General features: G+C 47.2%; 1 protein-coding gene across 2 annotated transcripts in view; it reads right to left on the reverse strand.

Annotated features, from left to right (window-relative positions):
* Positions 1 to 17,725, reverse strand: part of TELO2 (telomere maintenance 2) — a 31,776-nt gene that overhangs the window by 1,709 nt on the left and 12,342 nt on the right. For both annotated transcript variants that reach the window (XM_019539925.1, XM_019539926.1), the window contains 9 exons: positions 15,641 to 15,729; positions 13,446 to 13,537; positions 12,296 to 12,412; positions 11,618 to 11,689; positions 10,801 to 10,971; positions 9,902 to 9,993; positions 5,383 to 5,482; positions 4,784 to 4,848; positions 3,845 to 3,960 (listed from right to left, as the gene is read on the reverse strand). In XM_019539925.1, coding sequence (XP_019395470.1) covers positions 3,845 to 3,960; positions 4,784 to 4,848; positions 5,383 to 5,482; positions 9,902 to 9,993; positions 10,801 to 10,971; positions 11,618 to 11,689; positions 12,296 to 12,412; positions 13,446 to 13,537; positions 15,641 to 15,729 — 914 coding nt within the window. The remainder of the gene's footprint in view (positions 1 to 3,844; positions 3,961 to 4,783; positions 4,849 to 5,382; positions 5,483 to 9,901; positions 9,994 to 10,800; positions 10,972 to 11,617; positions 11,690 to 12,295; positions 12,413 to 13,445; positions 13,538 to 15,640; positions 15,730 to 17,725) is intronic.

Consider the following 17,725-nt stretch of genomic DNA (forward strand, 5'->3'; position numbering starts at 1 on the left):
CTTCTGTTCCAAGAGCCAAATCCCATTGTGAGATGCATGCCAAGAGGTCACAATGCTGCACACGTTCTTTCAGAGACAGAATTTGGAGTTCATCCTTCTGCCTGTTAGCCTGTTCCCATGAATGCTGTTTGTAGTTAGAAATCCAGTCATCTTAATAATGGCTTCAAATACACTCTTGGGATGGAGGCTCAGACTGAAAAAGCAATTCAACCCTGCTGATTCCTGGAAATTTAAATGAAGTAAACCTGGATGCCTGCAGCCCTTTTGTGAATGTTGGCAGCCAAGGGCCTGGGCTGTCGTCATTGGAAAGATCAGCTAGAAGAGCCAAGCAGGCTGTATGGGAAAAGGTCGTCTGTCAGTTTAAAGGAAAAGTCTCAAGAACTAGACCCACGATAACAGGTTTTAGGCATGAATTGCACAAGCTGAGAACAGCACCCCCATGGCTGATGCGGAGACACTGCTCAGAAATACTGGTGGGGCTTGGGAACCTGAGGTCTGGCCAACACGAAAGCTCAGAGGCAAAGGCAGCTTCCTAAACCTTGCATGCAATTTGGTTTGTACAATGTCCCTTGCACTTGCAAGCACAGAAAACATAACTGAATGCTCACAAGCACCACCGCACTGGAGGAAAGTGCAGCCCACCGCTAGGCAACTGATGGCTGCTTCCCAGACAGCCCTCTGAAAAGGTAAGTCTCAGCATCCAAGCCATCATGGTTCCTTTGTGCAGAGCCGGTGCTACATGCAGCACATACAGGAGTATTAAGTAAATGCTCCAGCAGCTGTTATTTCAGAGGCCTAATGGGCTTGGGATGTAAAGTTCAGGATGCACTCAGGATGTCAGAGCAGGGGGAGCCTGGAAGAGCAAAGAGTCTGTGTGAGGATATCCTGTACGCACAAGCAGTGTGCTCTGAGCCCAGCTCTGTCAGCCTGAGCACATGACTCATTCAGATTGAGTAGAGCTATTTATAAACTTGGGGACAGCTTCATGATGGTGTTTCCACACCCTATGTAAGGAAGGGAAGAGAGAGGGAACCACCAACATGACAGTTACTACAGCCTCATTTTATTACCTCAGAGCCTGTACCATGCACCTAGAAAATAATGCCATTGCAAGGGATGCTTGGAACTGTCATTAGTCCTGATATATGAAATTTTATCCCTTCAAATAACTCTACTACTGCATCTGGCGTAAGAGGAGAATTCCCTCAACAACATCTGCAGAGGATCCAAAAAACAGATTGCTGCTTCATGCGAAAATGAAGTAACAACGTGAGACTCCACCCTATATGTAATACCATGGGCATCGCTAAAATCCATCAAAACAAGGGAACAAAGAACAGAATAACCCCACTTTTCTCCTAAAATCCAGGCTCTTCACCTGAAGCTTGTCAAGAGGGACCAGCGGGACAGCATTTATCCACAGCTACTTCACAGCAGCAAGAAAGATACGGCTCAACCACTTCTTATTCCAAGTGCAGAGCAATTCACCTGCCTCTGGTGACTTGCATAATGCACACGTCTGAGCCAGACTAAGATCTCTGGAGCAGGGACTCTGGCTTGCAGTTCTCATGGGCTTGCCTTGCTTTTGGCACTTGACGTGATGCCATTACAACCCTAGGTATAAGCTGAAGTCCTAAGAGCTAAGCTATAGAACTCCCTTCTTCTGCAAAGGCCTCCAGAAATAATTTGTCCAGCCCTAGCGTCAGCTGTCAGAATTTGGCCCCATCTGCCCTGTACAGTGGATCTGTACTTTAGCTATCACAGCATTTGGTTTGGAACACAAATCCCAACACAGTGGCTTTCCATTGCAAAAAAGACATAGGCAGTAACAAGTCTGCTAGCACTAGAGGAGCCAGCTTAAATTGTACCATAGAGGGCACTGAATGTGCCTCATTAGCTCTTTGAAGGGGCTATTTTAAATATTAATGCAGAGGCCCACTAAACCCTGGCTGGCTGAACTGTGAAAGTTTAAGACTAATCCCACCAACTGGCAGTGACTATGGGTGGTGAGAATCTAGTTGGACCCCCTCTACATGACAGCAGCTTTGCAAAGCATGGTTCAGGGAATGACAGGAACCCAGTGTAGGCCTTGTCTTGCAGTAAACAGAGAATGGCTCATGGGAGGATGGGCACCTAGGGAGACTTGGGAAGACAAGGAAAGACTTATTTAAAGAAAATGGTTCCAAGTTTCTGAAGCAGAGCTGGGTCCTGGGAGTCCATCAGGAACCAGTAAAAAACAGAAGCCACTGGCACCATGCAGAAAGCTGTGAGCCAACACATTATCAGTGCTCCCACCAGCATACATATACCATTTCTCCCTACCTGCCTAGAGATGTATCTGCAGGCAAAAGGATGCATTACAAACATGTCCCCTTCCTATCCAGCCCCATGGAAAGCCAGCTCTCAAAATGTCACCATGGCAAAGGAAACCCACTGACAGCAGAACAGTAAATGGCCCAATTTGAGCACATCAGCAGATTCAGCCTAGTTGGAGGCTCAATCTAGACAATGCTATTTTCTCCTGCCATTCCAGCGTGTCTCCTCTCACGCAACACTGATGCACACAACTATCACTGCATTGTGCAGTCCACGAGAGCCCAGGAACTCACTCTGTGCTGTATGCCACGCTCCCTTCATGAAAGCTGGCTAAGTCACACCTCTCTGTAGGCCAGCTGTTCTCCCTCTCAATACAGAGAAACTAGGAAGAAGTGGCCAGGTCCTTCTGTTCCTATCTTCTAGCACCATGGGAAGTAGGAGAGGATGCTCACCCATCCTTTGTGTCCTCAGTGCACAAAAATCACACAAATATTGCCAAATCTAGATTCATGCTGCTGTTTAACAAGACACCTGAAGCCTGCAAGCACCTTAGCATACTAAGGAGCAGCTGGTTCAGAACGCAGATCTATGAAAAACTCCATCCTGATGTAAGCTGGAAAGAGCTTGGGTACTGCTCCACTCTAATCTCCACACTGCACTTCCCTGATGGAAATATGGCCATACGATCCATGTGGTCCACAGCGTATTCCAGGGGTTGGCAACATTTTGGGCAGTGCCAAAAACCTCAGCCTCCACCTATACCTTGACTTGGTATGCAAGAGGTGGGAGAGCTGTGAAGGGCCCAAGCCCTGCTGCTGGCAGCAGCTGCATGCAGACCTTTGGGCAGGAGGTGGGGGAGGGGCTGGGGTTATGCTGCCCTAGCCCATTCCCCCCCATCCGCCACAAGGCACACATGCAGCTGCTGCTGCCGCCACGGTGCTGGGGCTGTGGAGCCCAGCACAGATATTTGCAGCCTATCTGCCATCCGTTGCAACTGCTTAGAGCCTGCAGTGGCTGTAGCAGGTGGCCAGGAGGCTGCAGACAGCTGCACTGCGCTCCACAGCCCCGGCACTGGTTCTGTGGCAGCTGCACACGTGCCTCCAGACACCCAGCTGGAAAGGAGCCTAGGGCAGTACAACCCTGGCCCCTCTCCTGCCCAGAGATGTGCATACAGCAGCTGCCACCATAGAGCCTGACGCTGGGGCTGTGGAGCCCTTTGCAACTGTTTGCAGCCTACCAGCCTGAGCCAGCTGTGGTGTGCAGAGGAAAATGGCCTTACGTGCCATGCTCTGGCATGTGCTGGGGGTTGCCGATCCCTGGCTTACACTTTAGGTGCCTCTGTAGTAGTACACTATCCCCTGCAGCAGTCCTAGCCCCTCCTTCCATATGATAAATGCATTTGCAATTTGGGAGTCTACTAAATAGCACAAAGAAACCACCTACACATTCCTTTTTACCCTTCCTGGCCAAGAGATCCTGCACCATTCCCAGCACCAATAGGCAGGGTGTGGCACACCACTCCTCTTACCAGCGAGCCAAGCCTGGGTTTCCACAAGCTCTTCAATCACATCTTCCAGAAGGCGATCACTGGGGACACTGAGAAGCATGGAAGAGACACAGGACAGGAGGCCCTGACGCACATACCTGGTGGAGAAGGCACCCAAAAGAGCTGAGGTCAGTTCCAAACCCAAGAATCTGTGGACTAGCAAAAACTCAAACGTCTGTAGCAGCCTGGAGTCTAGCAGTGCAGGAGATAAGAGGCAGGGGAAAGCATTTGCAGCAGAAAGGCTACCTGATCTACTTGATTCTCCAGGTTTTAAGATTTTTAAAACTAGATAACTGGGTTCTCTCAGCTCCCTCAAGAAAAGCAGCTGGAAAAAAAAAAAATCTACAGGGAGAGAGAGGGTGATGTGGATAACAACTCAAATGTTGTTTGAGATTTCTGCCTGGTTCCACATACGTACTGCCACTAGCTCTGAGCAGAGAAGACCCATGAGAAGTTTCAGACCAAATGATGGAGTTTGGTTACAAGATAGTAGGTGTCAGGAGGCAGGAGTCTTCAGTGACAGCATCCTCTCAACTTTATCCAAACCTGTCACAGCTTCTGTGAAGTCCCAATGACAGCCCTCCCTCCTGGTTTCTTCTGAATGTGAAAGACACTATGTAGGCTTTCTTTTAGTGCTAAGAGGGGGTGCAGAGGGGAGCAGAGAAAACGGCACTGGGCACGCCTACACGTGCACTATGAAGTGCATTAGCCTATTTTAATGCGCACTAAAGTATCACTAAAACAACTTTGTTCTTTAGTTAATGTGTATTAGACAGGGTAAAGTGCATTCTCCTAGTACCTCACAATGGGGCAATAGGTAGATGCGCCACTGTGTTCAATCATCCTTGTGCTCTTAGGCAAGCAGGGAGCATGCCACAAAGCCCTGCATGTGCATGTTCACACAGTGAAAACCTAACTTACGAGTCTGTGTGGAAGCGCAGAGCCCAAACAAACTCCAACAGTGCCTTTCCCATAGCAGCAGCTGCCTGAAAAACAAGATTGAAGGGAACACACTGAATAGCCAGTTTCTCACTCCCATCAACCCAAAAGGGACAGTGACTTATTTGTGGATGAGGCCACATGTAACAAGAATAAAAGTCACTCAGATTGGTCTCCTGTAAGCCAATGCCCTTATTAATGTGTATAAAAAGTGGTTTCTGTCTTTAAAGTCTTATAGGACAATCTCATTTATATCCCCTTCCTGAGAAGCAGGAAAGTCACTCTTAACTCATTTTACAAGTGAGGAAATTAAGGCAGAAAAGCAAAATGACTTGCCCAAGATCATACACAAAGGCAGTGTCAGATCCTGGAGTTCCTGGCTCTTAAGCTTCCTCTGAGCACCCCCCACTCCCTCTCCACTCTTTTGGGCATAGGATCCATGATCAGATCACTCCCAGCCCAGTTAAGTAAGTTCCAGTCTCTGATGCACCCTGCTATATCAAAGGCTACCTCAGAGCTGCAGGGCTGGATTAACTCTTTGCTACCTGCAAGATCAGTATAATGAGCTCCTCCTTTCTTACCACAGTATTGACAGCAAAGTACAAAAGGATCGCCAAAGTGTGGGCCAGCCTTCCCAGCACAAAGTGGTCATCTCCCAGTAGGTCAAAGGTTACCAAAGGCCTATTACACAAGAGACACAGTTGGGTCAGTGACTTTTCCTCATGCATCTTCAGAACAGTCAAGAGTACAGACAGAGACAGGGAAGTGTTGTGCCCCTACAGGGTCACTGGTAGTCTCAGCCCTTGAGACTACAGCCACCAACATAAACACAGAGATTGGCTCTGACCCAACCAGAGCTGCTAGGCCCTGTGCTCTTACCCGGGACTGAGCTGAGAGCAGCACTACGCATCTTCTGAGCATGCGCCCCACTTAGTCTGCCTACAGAGTACAACTGATTAGGAAGAATGCATGTAAAGGACCAAATTCAGTTTTCTTGTTATAAACAACCAAAACTGAGACTTGCGTTAATAGTCCTATTGTGCATCTTCCTAGGCGGGTAAGAACTTATCTGACATTGAATCATGCCACCACCAAGGGGCAGGAAAATCTTCCAGAAACACTGTGACCAGGAGCACAAATTACTGAGCTGGCATGTGAAGAGATTGTCTGCCTGGGCCTCCTAGTGGCTGCATTGAGAAATGACTGTGATCTACCAGAAGCAGAGCTTTGCAATCCTCCACGCTCCATTTCTTGTCCAGCCATACAGGCTACCTCAAGTGGGCTTCTCCATTTTAACCTGACTGCATGCACCTGCAGACAGCTCATATGAATACTGCCTATTCAACTGGCAGATGGGAACCAAATAGTGCCTTTGACAGAAGACCCCAAAGTATACAGTGTAGAAGACCAGGGCTGTCCACCTGGCAGCCTGCGAGGGGTTAAATCCCATGGTCCTCATCTATGTAGGAACAAATGATGCAGCCCAAGTAGTCTGGGCAGGGTCATGAGTGACTACATGGAGCTGGGAACCAGGCTCAGAGGTTCAGGAGCACAAGTGGGCTTGACCAGAAGTCAAGGACAGCACCAAAGCAACTGCGCTAGAGCAGCCAACTCGCAGCTTTGGAGCTGGTGTCACCGCACGGGATCTGGGTTCCTTGATCATGACCTGCACTTCCAGGATACAGCCTTGTTCAGGTGAGATGGACTACATCCTTCTCCAAGAGGTCTCTTCTCTTACAGGTTCGCTGATCTCCTTTGCAGGGTTTTAAACTAGGTTCATCGGGGGATGATGATGACAAGGAGAAGCCAGGTATGACAAACCATGAGCCATGCACTGGAGCAGTCCAGGTAAGTAACAAGGGCCCCACCAGTCAACAGAATGGGAGATTAGCAAGGGCACCTATCGGGGGGCTTAGATGCCTCTACACCAGTGCTGGGAGCATGGGGAACAAGTAGGAAGAACTTGCACTCCTGCTTGCAAATAAAGAATTTGACCTGGTTGGGCTAACAGAAACCTGGTGGGATCCTACCCATTACTGGGCAGTGGGCATTGAGAGCTACAGGCTGTACAGACAGGACAGAGTGGGGAAAAAAAGCAGGGGGAGCTGCTCTCTGTGCTAAGGAACAATATACATCTTCCATAGTCACACTGGGACAAGAAAGGCAAATTGAAGTATTATGGGTCAAGGAGAAAGAAACCTAGTAGTAGGGGTCTATTACAGACCCCCACACCAGGGGGATGAGTTGGACCTAGAATTTGAGGCAGCTCTCAGAGGCAGTGTGCTCAAAGGACCTGGTTGTCATGGAGGAATTAAAACTTCCCAAACATCTGCTGGGAGAAGCAGGCAGCCAGGTCTGTCCGTTCACATAAGTTTTTAACCTCCTTATAGGACCTTCACCTATCACAGGGGGTATACGTCCCCACCAGGGGTAATGCCTTGCTAGACTTGGTACTGGCCACAGGGGATGACTTGGTGGGGGATATGCAGGTACAAGGTAATCTAGGGGATAGTGACCACCTATTGATAGAGTTCACTATCTGGCAAAAGGTGGGGAAGATAACTAGTAGGGCAGAAGTGCTGGACTTCAGGAAGGCCAACTTTGATAAACTCAGGAAATTAGTTAGGAAGGGACTGACTGGTAATAGCCTTGCAGAGATGGGAATCCAGGAAGGGTGGGCGTTTCTCAAGGGACTAATCCTGTGGGCACAAAAAAAGTCTATCCCAGTCCACATAAAGGGGGGCAAAAAAGCAAAGAAACCCTGAGCAGGGAAATCCAGGAGAGCCTGGTGAGGAAAAAAAGAGGCCTATAGGCTGTGGGAGCAGGGGGCAGTCACCAAGGAGGAGTTCACCTGCTTGGCTCAAGCCTGCAGGGAAACAGTGAGGAGAGCCAAAGCGGAGATGGAGCTTAGGCTGGCAACAAAAGTCAAGGATAACAAAAAGTCATTTTTTAAGTACATAGACAGCAAAAAGAAAGTACAGGATAACTTAGGACCACTTCAGGATGAACAATGACAACTGGTAACAGATAGGATGGCTAAAGCAGAGATTCTAAATGAATTCTTTGCATCAGTGTTCCTAGACACAGATACGAATACGTATCCCATTAGGACTTTAGACAAGCCCAGGATACATACCAACCCACCAGCGGTTCATACAGACCTAGTAAGGGGGCCATCTGGAGGGGCTGAATGTATTTAAGTCAACAGGCCCTAATAATCTTCGCCCTAGGGTACTTAGGGAATTAGCTGGAGTCATAGCGGGCCCACTGGCACAACTGTTCGAGCACTTGTGACACTCTGGACAAGTCCCAGAGGATTGGAAAAGGGCCAACGTGTGGTCCCCATTTTGAAGAAGCAGAGGAAGGATGAACCAGGTAACTATAGGCCTGTTAGCCTTACCTCTATTCTTGGCAAGACCTTTGAGAAAATAGTTAAAGATCACATTTGCAGGGGACCTGCGGGTAAAGTAATGCTAAGGGGCAATTAGCATGGGTTTATAGCAGGCAGATCCCCGCTGACCAACCTAGTTTCATTTTATAACTGGTCACAAAATGCTTGGATGAGGGAACAGAGGTAGATGTTGTTTACCTAGACTTTAAAAAAGGCCTTTGACACAGTGTCACACCCAATTCTTATAAATAAACTAAAAAACCTGCAATGTAGATTATTACACAGTCCAGTGGGTGGAAAATTGGCGTACCAGATGCACTCAGAAAGTCGAGGTAGACGGGTCGGTTTCTACCTGGAGAAATGTAGGCAGCAGAGTCCTCCAAAGCTCTGTCCTGGGACTGGTACTATTCAATATTTTCATTAGTGACTTGGATGAGGGAGTAGTAAGCACCTTGTCCAAGTTTGCTGATGACACAAAGCTATGGGGGAAGGGAAACACACTAGAGGGTAGGGACCAAATCCAAGCAGATTTGGACAGGTTGGGGAGGTGGGAAGAACAGAATAGGATGAAATTTAACAAGGATAAATGTAATGTGTTGCACCTGGGGAGGAAGAATGATCTAATAGGTCCTTTCTGACCCTAGTAACTATGAAACTGCTTCCTCCATTGCTTGGACAGCAACAGCAGCCAAAGTCTGCTGTTCCTCCCTCTGTCCCAGGGGCTGGGGCATTGCAGTTCATTATGTGGAAAGCTGAGGGCAAGTAGCAGGGAGGGGTGTGCATGAGGGAGTGGAAGGAGGTGGATTACAGCCATGTAGTGCAGGTGTAGTGGAGAGGGGGCAGTGCAATGACAGGGGAAGAGGTTGGCCACCTGGAAGGAGGGGAGAGGATGCCTGCAGGGGCAGACAGGACAGTGGCAGGGGGGAGCATCTGTGTAGCCTGATGTGGGCCCCATGGTTTTTAGAAGTCAGACAGCCCTGGTAAAGATGCCAATTTGTTTTACAGAGAGGGAATCTAAAAGCACATGGAGGCTAAATAAGTTAGCCTAGGCCACACAGCAAATCAGTACCTGTCAGAAGCTGGCACTTAGTATCTCCTAAGATTTGGAGCACTGCCTCATCATAAAAGCAAAGCTGTACAATATGTTACTCGTGTTCATCCTGCTCCTTTTCTCACACCAAGTCTTTTATCTCTAATTCATCTCTTTCCCCCTCACCTGGTTTTTATTTTTCAACCCAGGTGAGATTTGGCCTTAAATTGGCCTTCATCAGTTTATTTTTGTTGTGCTTTCAGAGTGTCCTGGTGCTTGTCCTCCACATACACCACGTATAAGGCCTGGCTTTAAACTTCCTCAGACCAAGTGGATAAAAATTAAAGATACTGGTGTGGAAAAAGTTGTTTTCCTCTATCAATCTATGAGTAAAAAAATAGGTTGGAGAGGCCAAGAGCTACTAATTTCCAAGATCTTGCAAGAAGAAAAAGCTTGATGTAATCCAAGGGCGAGAGCAGGGAGCGAGGACACAGCTCTCCAGAATTCTATGCCTGAGTCAGGCACCGACAGCCTGTGAGGCCATGGGACTGTCATCAAACCTCTCTGCCTCAGTTTATTCAATAAAAATAACAAGGTGATGCTTTTTCTTTGTTCTCATAGCCATGTTTCACTGTCATTTTATGGGAATACCTGGGTCACAAGGAGCTCACACACTTACCTGTCAAAATTCTGAATCAGGGGGAAGAAGAAGTGACCAGCCACAGAACTGAATTTATTTGGGGCACAAACGAGCTCCACTTGAGACTGGCCCTGCCCAAAAGAAAAAAAAATTGAAAGGGAGAATACAGTCAGAAGTAACGGCCTTTGTTGTCCTACTTGTCTGCTGCCGGCAGGGATGGGAAAGGATCACAACAGCATTTTTTGTCACTGAAACATCAATCGTCTCCCCAACACATCTCCATTACTCACCAACCCACAGATTCATGTCTAGCTGACAGACCTACAATGGGCCAACAGCTTACCTACCCTATATTCTAATTCTCCCGAGTCAGCTGTCCATTTTAGAACACTTCTTTCCTCTACGGACGCAGTTGTAACCAGCCTTATAATATGGGAAGGGAAATAGGAGGCAAGGAAAATCAGCACACACAGGACGGTGGGGCCAGAAATAAAGGAAAGAACCTTCCAACATGAGATTTAGTGCAGTTTTGCAGGGGACTAGACAATTACTTTACTTCTTTCCATGCGAGGCATAAGTGGGAACTTAGGGCTAATAGATACAGAATAAAGGCAGCAGGATGCTAGTACAGGATTAGAGGAAGGGGAGTTGGGATGCAAAGGCAGAGGACAAATCTGAGAGCAGCAACTGCAGAATGAAAACAGTGCAGGACAGAGACTTCAAGATACAGTCCTTTCCCAACATGGGCAGACTGTTTCCACAGATTCAGGTCCCACATAATGAAGTTACCCCACATTTGCTGACACTGCATTGGACCCAAGTTCTTAAATATTCTGCCCTTGTTTAGATAGGTTTGTGACAGTTCCTAGATTCCCCTTTTGTAGCTGTAGTGGTATGAGACATTACTACATTTCCACTATCAAGTAACCTGGCCTCACCTTTGCAAATCTCCGGGTCTTACTTCTGATCCTCTCATCCACAATCCTTCTCCAGTCTTTGGAGCTGTCACTTCCGGGGAGGATCTGGATGTAGGGAGTCTGGACGCTGGAGAGTTTGCTTTTACCAGGAGCTTTGGGTCGAGAAAGCTCCTGAGCTGCCAAGGCCAGAACCTAGGTACACAGAACAAAGCTTCTTTTTTTTGACCCCTCTTAAGAAGGAATTGAGAGTGACAGTCATCTGTACCTGAGCTTCTGAGGGGATGGCATGGGCACATAAGAACCAAGAATATTGGGGTGAAACAACTGACCTTACACATTCAATATGATCAATGGCCTATTATATGAAGGTGTCAGGGAGCATTTAGCTGAGACATTCCCCCTTGAAACAAGACAATGGTTTCTTTTCTAAGTAGTTAGTCTCACGTTGTGGCAGCCTGTGGGAAGGACTTGCTTCTTAAGAAGTTAAATAGACAGAGTAAGTTTGCCTTAGGAATTGTAGGAGACTCCCCATCAACCACAGGCAAGTCACTGCCCCCATGCTCTGCATTATGCCTCTTGCTAGTCCACCACATACCATAAAGAATAATATACAGCAGTGCTAAGAGTTGAAAGTGATGGCCATTCCCCACTTTCTGCTCAAACCTCGCTCAACCCAGTCTCCTAAAATTAGAAATTACCCCTGCTTATGGATGATCTACTCAGGTCCCTTCCGACCCTAAAAACTATGAAACTATACAGGGTTTTGGTACAACAGGCAGTTGCACAAGGGTATAGGTCACTTGAGAACAAAAAAAGGAAGGAGATACATGCCACTTACATCCAGAATGTCCATGCGCTGGCGGAGGCTGTAGTTCAGGGAGTAGAACTGGGAGGTCAGATATTGTGCCACCTGCAGAGCCAGGGAACAGCAGTATGAACCAGAACCCCAATGGTCCTACCCATACTCCACTCCACAGAAGAGAAATCCTGCTAGTAACAAATCAGGACCCTCCAGAAACAGGGAAGCTGGCATCACCAGTGCAGAAGAAATTCAGGGGCTCCTACCTCCAGACCCTTCCAAAGGAGACTAAAGAAACAACAGAACTTTGCCATTCCCCAGGCAAGGGTCTCAAAACACTTTGCAGTCCACTGTGGGGTGGATGAGTGATGCATCACATCTCTGTGCCACCAATCCCTTGTGGGAGATCAGACCTTTTCATAGGTCAGATCTGGCTTGTGAGCCATAAGCTGCTAACCCTTGCTCTGTACAGTCACTTTGTATCCTCCACAGCTTTGGCCTGGAGTTTCTCTATTGGAATTTTCCCCCCATCGTGCCTTGGCAGATGCTCCAGGTCATGGCCCAACTAAGTGCATGTGTGTGGGTGTGGAAGGGGGAGGGGGGGCAATGAGCAGGATCTTGCTGCATAAACTCACGCCTCCTTTCTACCAAAAGGCTACCACTCAAGTCCTTAAGCCTACACTTATCATGGAGGGAAGCAGCAGCACAGAGACTCACTGGTACTGGATCTGTGACGGTGACAGCCACTAGGGCTTTCTGACGGAGTTCCATGAAGTCATCAATGTAGATCTTCTCCTCCAGGTGCAGCAGCACTTTTGCCAGCTCCACACTCACCTGCACAAAGCACAAGAAGAGAGAGGTCCATCTGCTGGGCTGATGGCTCTCCCCTCAGAGGGCTCACAAACTGCTATCCAGATCAATGCTCTCCATCTTGGCTACTTCTCTTATCATAGGGATACAAGTGGAAGTGCAGGGCCAGAGAATCAGACTTCAGCCTATTATATGCAGCAAAGGGCAGGACAAACAAGGCTATCATTGAGACAGGACTGCTTGAAGCAACAATAAATGCTTGGGTTTACTTCTCGAATTAGATTTTTTTTAATACAGCTTTCAGAAGGATCTCAGTGAAGACTGTAACCCATGAATTGAGTGGACAATACATGCTACCTAATAGCTGGCTGACAAGAGGATAAAAAAACTAAAACTGTTCCTAGTTAATGGTGTTATGCTTCTGGCTCAGTAGGTAAAGGCTTATGCTTTTGGCACTGAAACTCCTGTGTTCAGTCCCCACTGAAGACCTCACATCAGTGCCCCTTATTTTCTCTTCCCAAACAGAGGTCTGCGACCTCAACAGTCTCACTCAGACACCCTGGACAAGGGACCAGCACTTGTGGAGTCAGAGGAGAAAGAATAAGTCTGAGGGAGCACTGGGTACAAACATTTTGTCTTCTGATCCTTGGAGATGCTCTTACTTTAGCTTTATGGTTACCTTACAGGCACCTCAACCTAGAGCAAGGCAGGTAATTTCAAATGCCTTACCCAGCTAGGAGCTATCTGAAGACACTGCCTGCTCACTTTCTCCATTCCAACTGTGAGACGAACCAAGTGAAAGGAACCCAAACTGAGAGGAAAAAAGAGCCAAATGCTTTGCTGCGCTTGATCCAGGTCTTTCTCTTGCTCTGCTTCATCTCTGTACTTAGAGGCAATTCCTGGACACAAGTTCTGAACAGGCCAACTCAGCCTGATCAGTCACTTTTTCAGTGAGCTGGGTTATGGCTAGCTTCCAAAGGGAGAGATGTAGCACTGTGAACACAGTCTTAGCCCATGTAGTTTACCCCATGGCAATTCTCAGCCCATGTAGTTTTACCTCTTGTGTAGCAGCTGTATTCCTTTGAATCAAGGTCTCCAGAACCCTCATCGTGGCCTCCCATTTTTCCACATCTTCAGGTCCAGTTAGGACTAAAGGTGACAAAAACAAATCACTTAGCTTTGTCCACTACCTGAAACCTTCTGTTCCAGGAATCTTAATTCCTCCCTTTCTCTCTGTTCCCTAGGAGAACGATGTCACTGATACCAAACCTGAGAATTCAGTATGCCTGACCTGCTGGATCACAAAGTCACAGCACTCTCCTTGCTCTAACTGTTCTCCTCTTCCAGTAGAAAGAACCAGCAGCAAGCTAAGCACTAGGAACTAAGCCAGGGTCATGCAGGAACTTATACAGTTTAAAGCCTAAGCCCAAAGTTCTTCAGTACTGCAGCTTGCAAAGCTGAGTGAATGGGCAACAAGATGGCAGATGAAATTTGTGGTGTGCACAGTTGGGGGCACTATTACGCAGAGCCACCCAGCTCACTGTGCCAGGCCCAAAAACCACACTTTGGAAGTCTCCCTTGGGGAACCTATAGCTGGCCGTCCCGCTTCCTGGAGAACACCCGCAAGCCTGGGGTAACACTGCCACCACACCGGCAGTTGTCTCTGGTAGGGCTCTCTGGAGCCTGGGGCACACAGACCCTGCAAACCTTAGGGGTGCTTTGCTCACAGTAATATTTCTGGGTGCTTCTTTGAGCCTGAAGCATCCCAAGATAGCATCAGGTAGGACTGATGGAAAATAGAATTAAAAAAAACAAAACAAAACAAAACAGACCACCTCTGCTGGCCAAGCAAAGGAGCAGAAGCCTTCTCTCCTTCCTCCCCAGTAACACAGCAAAGCAAGCTGTAACTCGACAGCTTTATTGATGGGGGTGCGAAGAGGGGTAGTACGAGGAAGTCAGAATACACTTTCAGCAAACGAGTCTGTACAGAAATTGGGCACAGTGGTCTGTTTAAGATATGACTGGCCTACATATATGTCCTACCTCCTGGCTAGTTTCCAGGTTTTTACTTAAAGTAAATCTCCAGGCAGAAGCCTAGGCATTTGCTTGCCACTTTCAAAATGCCCACCGGAAAGCAGATCAAGCTCTCCCTCTCCCCCTAGGAATTTTATCTGGCCAGATCACCTAATTGACCAACCTGAACCAAGAAGAAAACCAGGAGAAAGCGTGGTCACTTGGCTTGACCTAACTGAGGGGCAGAGAGAGGGGGAGGGGAAAAATAACCCAAAATTACACAACAATGGACTCTACCTTTGCTTTCCTGTGTGGTAACAGTAATCTTAGAATCATTGTGGATACACTGCTAAAAAACATCAGTTCAGTGATCAGCAGCACTCAAAAGGGCAAAGAAAAATGTTGGGAGTTATAATGAAGTATTATTATGCCCATTTTATAAATAAATCTATGGTGTGTCCACACCTTGAATACTGCATGCAGTTTTGGTCCCCACACCTCAACAAGAATATAAAAGAACTAGAAAAGGTACAGAGAAGAGCAACAAGGGTGACCAGGTGTATGCAGTGGCTGCCACAAGAGAAGAGACTAAATAGGGTAGGACTTTTCAGTGTAGAAAGAGACTCTTGAAGGGAGACTTGATAGAGGTTTACAAAATATTAAGTGGTTCAGAGAAAGTAAACAGGGTTTTATTATTAACCATCTCCTAAAATAGCAGAACTAGGGGACATAAAAAACTAATTAGGAAGTCAATTTAAAACTAACTCGAGAAATTTCTTGTTCACATGGCATCTAACTATGGAACTCTTTGCTACCAAATGTTGTGGAGGTCCACAGCTTATACCAGTTCAAAAGGGAGTTGGACAAATTTTTGGTGGAAAGGCCCATCAGCAGGTACTGAACACAGCAGATAGGGATACAACTCAAAATCTGTACCTCTTAAACCTCCAATGGCTGGAAGCTACAGTGGGAAAGAAGTAGGGACAGGAAGGTTCTGGACATGCCCTGTTCACCCTCCCAATCAGCATCCACACACTGCCACCATGTAAGAAACTACTGGGCTAGATGAACCCATGATTTGACCCAGTAAATGGGTGTTGTTCTTATGTTTCTTAACTTCTTTGAGTCTGCTGATGAAAGCCAGCCTGCAAAAGGAGCCCCACCTCAAAACAATCTAACAACCAGGCATAAACTCTAAAAGACTCTCCAAGGTTCAGTAAGCTATCTAGAATCTCCTACCTTCAATACAGTCTCGGATATACAAAGGAGCTTTTGTTTTCTTCAGTTCCTTATCAGCAGACATGTCATAAGGGATGAAGTCGTCATCACTGTGATGGAAATGAAGTTGAGAATTAGACCTCCACTTTCCCTTTGTCCAAAGGGGGTGTACTTATTCCTCCTCCCTTCTCATACTTCCACTAAACAGCAATTCATCCAACCTCCAAGAACTCAGCCAGAAATGCAAGCGTTGGCTGCTTAACGCAAAGCTGGTTAAATACTTCCCTGAAAGCAAGACATATACCACCTTTGATTTCAGACATTTTTGTTACCAGAAACATAAAAATCATTCCTGAATTAAATCAGACACTTGGGATTAATAGTTGACAGTGCAAGCTTAGCATCTTGGGGGTGGGGGTTCAGACAAGTGTTCCAGGGGAATTAAATACAATGTAACTGAATAGATGAGGAAGTTCTCTGCACAGAAACACTTGGTTACATTATTATTTCAGCCAAATTTTTGGTGTCCTTTGGCCTTTGCAAGCTAACATGAAGTACAACAGGATGATCTAGTATTCACAGCCCCACAAAGTACAGTCTACTGCATAACAAAAGTCTTCTTTTAAGACTTTTTCAATTTTGATCCATCAACAATTTTTCACACCACCACCCACCTGAATCAAAACTCCTCCACACCGTCTGCTGCAGAGAAGTAGAGATTCTGGTACTGCCAAGGGGCCTGAAATTAACTGCAGCACAAAAAAAATTCATCGACCCAAAAGTAACAATACTGTAGGAGGGATTTGGGACCAGTGATTGGTAAATTAACTAACCAGCTGGACTACCAAGATGAAAAAAAGTCATTTGCCTTAAATAAAATATTTCCATTTCTGCTGCAGACAATGGCAACTGTAATCCCAGTCTAAAACTAAGTCAAGCCAGATTCATCCAGCAACCTCTCTCTATTTAATAGCACATTTTGAAATTAGACATTAGCATACAATTCCTTTGCAGTCTAGCTTGGCTCTGCTATTCCCAGTGCTTTTCCAAACCATGATCCTGAGGGAAGACTCCTTTCTGTCTGATTTTTGCACATTTCAGAGAGTCAGAGTGTTCTCTCTGATGTTCTGGTTTCAAAGCAGACAAATGTTTTGCTGACAGAGCTGCTCATCCCTTACCATCACTGCCCACGCACCTGATGGAGGTTTAATTTTACAACATACAGATCAAGGCCACATTGTCCTTCAATTTACAGAGCTGTCCTACACTCCAGTGACTGAGCTGCCTGCTTTAATGTTCATGAGGCAACATGACATGCATGATGGCAGTAAACTGTACAGAAAGCTGCCTTGCACAATTTGATGAGCGAGCAGGACTGGTATAAATCTTGGGCAGCAGGAGCCCAACTCACTTGGGAAGTGAAGGACTCACCAAAAAGGGAAAGAAAAGCAGCTATTACACAAGAAGTTTAGGAACATGCAGACCTTCCACTGTTCTGGCTGACTGAGAAGGGGGTGGGAAGCCCTGCTTTGGAGTGCCCCCCCTTGCTGCTTGAGTGACAGAAACAGGGAGTGTGGTCAGATGCCTGTAGCCTGAGAGGAAGGGAGGGTTTAATCCCCACTCCCTCCCATCTCCCACTGGCACGGAACCCCAGCCAGGCCTGCCTGGCTTTCCTCCCTACTCACCACTCAAGTAGCAGTCGGTGCCAGTCAGGAGCTGGGCTCTGGCCACACTCCTCACCTCCCTCGTCCCCAAAAGCCTGGCAAGGGCTGCTTCCCCCCACCCCTTCCAGGGTCAGGGTATAAACCTCTCCTCAAATCGTACTCAGCAGCCTGATGGGGCCTTAGTCTAACCTGCAAAGATTGAATCTTTGCATGGGCCAACAGTGTGGGGAATTGGTCAGGAAGGCCAACTGTACCTTGTCATACATCCACAGATGCATCTCAGGCAGGTCCAAAGAGGTGATCCTCCCCCTCTATGTGACACTGGTCAGGCCACAGTTGGAGTACCGAGTCCAGTACTGGGTGCTGCACTTCAGGAGGGATGTGGACAACAGGGAGAAGCTCCAGAGGAGGACCACCCACATGATTGGGGGCAGCAGGGCAG

The sequence above is a fragment of the Crocodylus porosus genome, unplaced genomic scaffold (assembly GCF_001723895.1).
Source record: "Crocodylus porosus isolate Cpor-Errol unplaced genomic scaffold, CroPor_comp1, whole genome shotgun sequence".
Classification (NCBI taxonomy): domain Eukaryota; kingdom Metazoa; phylum Chordata; order Crocodylia; family Crocodylidae; genus Crocodylus; species Crocodylus porosus.